Source organism: Bufo gargarizans, chromosome 9, assembly GCF_014858855.1.
Source record: "Bufo gargarizans isolate SCDJY-AF-19 chromosome 9, ASM1485885v1, whole genome shotgun sequence".
Lineage (NCBI taxonomy): Eukaryota > Metazoa > Chordata > Amphibia > Anura > Bufonidae > Bufo > Bufo gargarizans.
Genome location: NC_058088.1, coordinates 198,392,503 through 198,400,513, shown reverse-complemented (window position 1 = coordinate 198,400,513; position 8,011 = coordinate 198,392,503). Strand labels below are relative to the sequence as shown.

The 8,011-nt window shown below is 59.1% G+C and overlaps 1 protein-coding gene across 2 annotated transcripts in view; it reads right to left on the bottom strand.

Moving 5' to 3' along the window:
* Positions 1-205: 205 nt before the first annotated feature.
* C5 (complement C5) overlaps positions 206-8,011 on the bottom strand; it is a 58,818-nt gene continuing 51,012 nt past the window's right edge. Inside the window, exons 34-41 of one of the 2 annotated variants that reach the window (XM_044306363.1) lie at positions 7,606-7,705; positions 6,540-6,614; positions 5,697-5,802; positions 4,644-4,730; positions 4,451-4,540; positions 859-942; positions 653-791; positions 206-473 (exon numbers count right to left, since the gene is read on the bottom strand). In XM_044306363.1, the coding sequence (XP_044162298.1) occupies positions 332-473; positions 653-791; positions 859-942; positions 4,451-4,540; positions 4,644-4,730; positions 5,697-5,802; positions 6,540-6,614; positions 7,606-7,705 (823 nt within the window). In that variant the 3' untranslated portion in view covers positions 206-331. Of the gene's footprint in view, positions 474-652; positions 792-858; positions 943-4,450; positions 4,541-4,643; positions 4,731-5,696; positions 5,803-6,539; positions 6,617-7,605; positions 7,706-8,011 lie in introns of those variants that run through there. The other variant, XR_006391246.1, reaches the window with a different exon arrangement.

The following is an 8,011-nucleotide window of genomic DNA, read 5'->3' as shown; positions in this document are numbered from 1 at the left end:
GATGGAGCTCACTGCATACAGATTATACAGCCACCACTAGAGGGAGCTCACTACATACAGATTATACAGCCACCACTAGAGGGAGCTCACTACATACAGATTATACAGCCACCACTAGATGGAGCTCACTGCATACAGATTATACAGCCACCACTAGAGGGAGCTCATACAAGCAGCTGTAAGGGAGACGCCCAGCACCCGCGTGCACAGTGATCAGTCATGTGACTTGTTTTATTATGTACATATTTGGAAAAAGTAAAAACACAAGAAAACAGTAAAGTGACATAGTCGATAACTGGGGTGAAGCAATGTGACAAATCTTCAGCGGTGACTACGGCTTGCAGCCATCCAGAAGTATGCTCTCTGAGAAATCCTCCAGGACGGTGAGGAACTGTGCGCAGGAGCGAGTGCTGCAGGATGAGGACTCCGGCCACCACTCCACCCACGTGTTGGAGTCCAGGGGATACATGTACCTGCAAGGGAGGAATCATGTGACCAGGTAGAGCCAATGAGTTGACAGCGGGGCACTGATGATATCATCAGTGGGATTGGTCAGCCAGGTTTCCCGCGCTCCTCCACACCGCCAATAGGATTCGGGAGACTGAGAAAGCTGGGTGATCCTGCACTCTGGCGCCGCGGCGGCGTTACTTACTCGAATTCCCGCTCTCCTCGGAGCTGGAGGCCGTCCTTCCCCATGATCAGGTAGCGCTCCCCGCGCTGCAGACTGAACTTGTCGCATGTCTTCTTCTGGATAAGCCGCACTTGTTTATTAAACCTCACTGAGGCGGAGCCTGTGGAGGAGACGAGGCGGTGAGCGCTGAGTTCCGCCGCCATTACTACCGCTGTCACCTGACTTACCTTTATTGAATATATCCACGATGGTCACCGTGTACTTCACAAACTCCCCCTCGTCCTCAGACATTGCGGCTTCCACTTTATAGGCTGCAGGAAACAGCATGGTGATATGTCAGCCACAAGCAGCAGCCCCGGCGATGCCCGACTCCCTGGACCTGCCGCCCACGAGGTACTGTAGGGACATGAGCCCCTCCTCACAGTGCAGACCCCAATGATCTGCCCCCGCCCCCCCCCCTCACACAGGGGGCACCTCCACATGAGCCCCTCCTCACAGTGCAGACCCCGATGATCTGCCCCCACCCCCCCTCACACAGGGGGCACCTCCACATGAGCCCCTCCTCACAGTGCAGACCCCGATGATCTGCCCCCACCCCCCCTCACACAGGGGCACCTCCACATGAGCCCCTCCTCACAGTGCAGACCCCGATGATCTGCCCCCGCCCCTCCCCCTCACACAGGGGCACCTCCACATGAGCTCCTTGTCACAGTGCAGACCCCGATGATCTGCCCCCGCCCCCCCCCTCACACAGGGGGCACCTCCACATGAGCCCCTCCTCACAGTGCAGACCCCGATGATCTGCCCCCGCCCCCCCCTCACACAGGGGGCACCTCCACATGAGCCCCTCCTCACAGTGCAGACCCCGATGATCTGCCCCCACCCCCCCTCACACAGGGGCACCTCCACATGAGCCCCTCCTCACAGTGCAGACCCCGATGATCTGCCCCCGCCCCTCCCCCTCACACAGGGGCACCTCCACATGAGCTCCTTGTCACAGTGCAGACCCCGATGATCTGCCCCCGCCCCCCCCTCACACAGGGGGCACCTCCACATGAGCCCCTCCTCACAGTGCAGACCCCGATGATCTGCCCCCGCCCCCCCTCACACAGGGGGCACCTCCACATGAGCCCCTCCTCACACAGGGGCACCTCCACATGAGCCCCTCCTCACAGTGCAGACCCCGATGATCTGCCCCCACCCCCCCTCACACAGGGGCACCTCCACATGAGCCCCTCCTCACAGTGCAGACCCCGATGATCTGCCCCCGCCCCTCCCCCTCACACAGGGGCACCTCCACATGAGCTCCTTGTCACAGTGCAGACCCCGATGATCTGCCCCCGCCCCCCCCTCACACAGGGGGCACCTCCACATGAGCCCCTCCTCACAGTGCAGACCCCGATGATCTGCCCCCACCCCCCCTCACACAGGGGGCACCTCCACATGAGCCCCTCCTCACAGTGCAGACCCCGATGATCTGCCCCCGCCCCCCCCCCCTCACACAGGGGCACCTCCACATGAGCCCCTCCTCACAGTGCAGACCCCGATGATCTGCCCCCGCCCCCCCCCCCTCACACAGGGGCACCTCCACATGAGCCCCTCCTCACACAGGGGCACCTCCACATGAGCCCCTCCTCACAGTGCAGACCCCGATGATCTGCCCCCGCCCCCCCCCCTCACACAGGGGGCACCTCCACATGAGCCCCTCCTCACAGTGCAGACCCCGATGATCTGCCCCCGCCCCCCCCTCACACAGGGGGCACCTCCACATGAGCCCCTCCTCACAGTGCAGACCCCGATGATCTGCCCCCGCCCCCCCCCCCTCACACAGGGGGCACCTCCACATGAGCCCCTCCTCACAGTCCAGACCCCGATGATCTGCCCCCGCCCCCCCCCTCACACAGGGGGCACCTCCACATGAGCCCCTCCTCACAGTGCAGACCCCGATGATCTGCCCCCACCCCCCCTCACACAGGGGCACCTCCACATGAGCCCCTCCTCACAGTGCAGACCCCGATGATCTGCCCCCGCCCCCCCCTCACACAGGGGGCACCTCCACATGAGCCCCTCCTCACAGTGCAGACCCCGATGATCTGCCCCCACCCCCCCTCACACAGGGGGCACCTCCACATGAGCCCCTCCTCACAGTGCAGACCCCGATGATCTGCCCCCACCCCCCCTCACACAGGGGCACCTCCACATGAGCCCCTCCTCACAGTCCAGACCCCGATGATCTTCCCCCGCCCCCCCCTCACACAGGGGCACCTCCACATGAGCCCCCCCTCACACAGGGGGCACCTCCACATGAGCCCCCCCCTCACACAGGGGGCACCTCCACATGAGCCCCTCCTCACAGTGCAGACCCCGATGATCTGCCCCCGCCCCCCCCTCACACTGGGGGCACCTCCACATGAGCCCCTCCTCACAGTGCAGACCCCGATGATCTGCCCCTGCCCCCCCCCCCCCACACAGGGGGCACATCCACATGAGCCCCTCCTCACAGTGCAGACCCCGATGATCTGCCCCCACCCCCCCTCACACAGGGGGCACCTCCACATGAGCCCCTCCTCACAGTGCAGACCCCGATGATCTGCCCCCACCCCCCCTCACACAGGGGGCACCTCCACATGAGCCCCTCCTCACAGTGCAGACCCCGATGATCTGCCCCCGCCCCCCCCTCACACAGGGGGCACCTCCACATGAGCCCCTCCTCACAGTGCAGACCCCGATGATCTTCCCCCGCCCCCCCTCACACAGGGGCACCTCCACATGAGCCCCCCCTCACACAGGGGGCACCTCCACATGAGCCCCTCCTCACAGTGCAGACCCCGATGATCTGCCCCCACACCCCCTCACACAGGGGCACCTCCACATGAGCCCCTCCTCACAGTGCAGACCCCGATGATCTGCCCCCGCCCCCCCCCTCACACAGGGGGCACCTCCACATGAGCCCCTCCTCACAGTGCAGACCCCGATGATCTGCCCCCACCCCCCCTCACACAGGGGGCACCTCCACATGAGCCCCTCCTCACAGTGCAGACCCCGATGATCTGCCCCCACCCCCCCTCACACAGGGGGCACCTCCACATGAGCCCCTCCTCACAGTGCAGACCCCGATGATCTGCCCCCGCCCCCCCCCCTCACACAGGGGGCACCTCCACATGAGCCCCTCCTCACAGTGCAGACCCCGATGATCTGCCCCCACCCCCCCTCACACAGGGGCACCTCCACATGAGCCCTTCCTCACAGTCCAGACCCCGATGATCTTCCCCCGCCCCCCCCTCACACAGGGGCACCTCCACATGAGCCCCCCCTCACACAGGGGGCACCTCCACATGAGCCCCCCCCTCACACAGGGGGCACCTCCACATGAGCCCCCCCTCACACAGGGGGCACCTCCACATGAGCCCCTCCTCACAGTCCAGACCCCGATGATCTGCCCCTGCCCCCCCCCCCCCCCACACAGGGGGCACATCCACATGAGCTCCTTGTCACAGTCCAGACCCTGATGATCTGCCCCCACCCCCCCTCACACAGGGGGCACCTCCACATGAGCCCCTCCTCACAGTCCAGACCCCGATGATCTGCCCCTGCCCCCCCCCCCCACACACAGGGGGCACCTCCACATGAGCCCCTCCTGACAGTCCAGACCCCGATGATCTGCCCCTGCCCCCCCCCCCCCCACACAGGGGGCACCTCCACATGAGCCCCCCCCCCACACAGGGGGCACCTCCACATGAGCCCCCCCCTCACACAGGGGGCACCTCCACATGAGCCCCCCCTCACACAGGGGGCACCTCCACATGAGCCCCTCCTCACCGTAGGTCATGTCGCCCTTGCATGCGGCGTCCTTCCTCTGCTCCGCCGTCACACTCATGTCCAGTCTGCTCTTCATCTTGGGACATTCACCTGAGGACACGGTCATTGCCCAGATAATGATGAGGGTGATAGTTCATATAATGATAGCGGTGGTAATACCTGGAGGCAGCAGTGATGGTGGCGGTTCTCTTACCTTCAATACATTTGCAGGCATCTCCGGCGCACACTCTGGTCAGGTTCTCGTCCAGGAAGGGGTTGTAGTAGGTGGTGCACTCCTGTTCTGTGGGGGGGAAGCTGAATGTGAACACAAGATGGGGGCTGCAGGGTGAGACCCCCATGTAAGATGATGTCATAATCCTGCGTTGTGGGGGGATCCCTTTTTTCCCTGGTCTTATGTGCCACCATGTTCATGCAGATTTCCTCCCCATCATCCCAGTATTCCCATCTCCGACAATGGGGGAATATCGCTAGGAGAGACCCGCACCTACAACGAGAACGGAGCGGGGAGCGCTGTGGCTGCAGGACCCCGGATTTCTTGGGGTTCGTCCACCACCAAGCGCTGCTCCCATAGAAGTGAATGGGAGCGCACCAAGGGTGGCTGCGCATGCACAGTGCGCCCTCCGTTCGTTTCCCCGCTCCATCCTCATTGTCGGAGATGGCAAAACCCCTTTAATTCCTGCTGCGCTGTGCCGCCACCTAGTGGACAGGCTGTGCAGTACATGCAGTAGGACCCGTGGCACTTTATTATTGGCGGTTCTCTCGGGCCCCAGACACCATGACTGCTGGTGAGCTACGCGGTGATTGGTCCACTGAAGCGCCCACTCATCAGGCAGACCTGATATCGGAGTAGTGGAGGGCGCCTGGCAGCGGGGCGTCACAAGTCATCGTGTGCAGGTCTCCGCAGGATAGGGGATGTCTGTTAGATCGATGAAGGTCCTAACTTTGGGACCCCCACGATCAGATGAATGCGGGCCCCGTAGCAGTTGCACATGCGCGTGGCCGCTCATTTCTATGGGAGTTGCGGAGATAGCCGAGTACAGCGCTCACGGAACTATATGCGCCGCGCTGTGAGCCGCCATGGCCGCACTTTCTATATGAGCTGCGCTCTGCGTATGATCGGCACTTTCCTCTTCCGGCCGGACAGCAGCTGCTCCAGGAGACCGCCATGTGTTGCGCCCCCCCCCCATCATATAACCTACTGTACACCGTACGCAACGGTGAGATGGATGCGGCGCGCCGCCACTACCTGGAGCGTGGAACTCGTAGACTTTAAAGATCCCGGGGCTCAGGAACGCCACCTTAAATATCTTCCTGATGTACAGTGGAGCGCAGACATAATCATCAGACCTGATCTGTAGTGGGGGAGGGGAAAATTACAGCTTATTACAGTGCAGAGGCGGAGTCAGGGAATACACCGATTATTACAGGGCAGAGGCGGAGTCAGGGAATACACCGATTATTACAGGGCAGAGGCGGAGTCAGGGAATACACCGATTATTACAGGGCAGAGGCGGAGTCAGGGACTACACCGATTATTACAGGGCAGAGGCGGAGTCAGGGAATACACCGATTATTACAGGGCAGAGGCGGAGTCAGGGAATACACCGATTATTACAGGGCAGAGGCGGAGTCAGGGAATACACCGATTATTACAGGGCAGAGGCGGAGTCAGGGAATACACCGATTATTACAGGGCAGAGGCGGAGTCAGGGAATACACCGATTATTACAGGGCAGAGGCGGAGTCAGGGAATACACAGATTTTTATAGGGCAGAGGCGGAGTCAGGGAATACAACGATTATTACAGGACTGAGGCGGAGTCAGAGAATACATTGCTTATTACAAAGCAGGGGCGGAGTCAGGATATACACTGCTTATTACAGGAAAGGGGCAGAGTTAGGGAAATACACTGCTTATTACAAAGCAGGGGCGGAGCCAGGGTATACAGTGCCTATTACACTGCTTATTACAAGGAAGGGGCAGAATCAAGGAATACACTTATTAGAAAGCAGGGGCGGAGTCAGGGAATGCACCACTTATTACAGGGCAGGGCGGAGTCAGAATGTTCTTACCACAGTAATAACCATACCCAATTAAAATGGAGGATGACTTTTCCGTCTTCTATGCTGTAGCCTCTGACAAACTGATCAACTCTGTTCACAAGCTAAAAATGTTGAACAAATAAATCTCAGTTAAAAAAAATGTTTCATTCATCCCCCGCCCGCACTCACAGCACCCTCCACTATCTGTAGCAGGTAGGACACTGAACATCATGTGACCTCTGTCCTCGTGGGCCGGCACTGACGGAAAACATGTGACCTCTGTCCTCGTGGGCCGGCACTGACACAAAACATCATGTGACCTCTATCCTCGTGGGCCGGCACTGACAAAACATCATGTGACCTCTATCCTCGTGGGCCGGCACTGACGGAAAACATCATGTGACCTCTATCCTCGTGGACCGGCACTGACGGAAAACATGTGACCTCTGTCCTCGTGGGCCGGCACTGACACAAAACATCATGTGACCTCTGTCCTCGTGGGCCGGCACTGACAAAACATCATGTGACCTCTATCCTCGTGGACCGGCACTGACACAAAACATCATGTGACCTCTGTCCTCGTGGACCGGCACTGACACAAAACATCATGTGACCTCTGTCCTTGTGGGCCGGCACTGACACAAAACATCATGTGACCTCTATCCTTGTGGGCCGGCACTGACACAAAACATCATGTGACCTCTGTCCTCGTGGGCCGGCACTGACACAAAACATCATGTGACCTCTTTCCTCGTGGGCCGGCACTGACAAAACATCATGTGACCTCTGTCCTCGTGGACCGGCACTGACACAAAACATCATGTGACCTCTATCCTTGTGGACCGGCACTGACACAAAACATCATGTGAACTCTATCCTTGTGGATCGGCACTGACACAAAACATCATGTGACCTCTGTCCTCGTGGACCGGCACTGACACAAAACATCATGTGACCTCTATCCTTGTGGACCGGCACTGACACAAAACATCATGTGAACTCTATCCTTGTGGATCGGCACTGACACAAAACATCATGTGACCTCTATCCTTGTGGATCGGCACTGACCGAAAACATGTGACCTCTATTCACGTGGGCCACACTGGTCGTTACCTTTTTTAGTTGCTTCTCATCAGCCTGCAACCCGGTCAGCAGCGTTATCTCCATGACAGCCTGGCCAGATGTGGAAATTTCATCTTTTTGTGGTTTATATCTGAAATATGGAGGCGAAAACGTCAGGGGCCCAAGTGAAGTGCAACACAAAACACAGAACATGTAACTCCATCATCCGATCCCACAGGAATTCTCCAGATTTTCTGATTTGGTTTGATATTTGTGGCGCTCACAGACAGATGTGATCCCCCAATGTTATTTACTAGTTTAACTCAGTCAAGTGACCACCAGATGGCGCTGCGTTCTACTTACAATTATGTAACCACTAGACAGAGCTGTCTTCTGATAATTATGTTACCACCAGATGGCGCTGCATTCTACTTACAATTATGTAACCACTAGACAG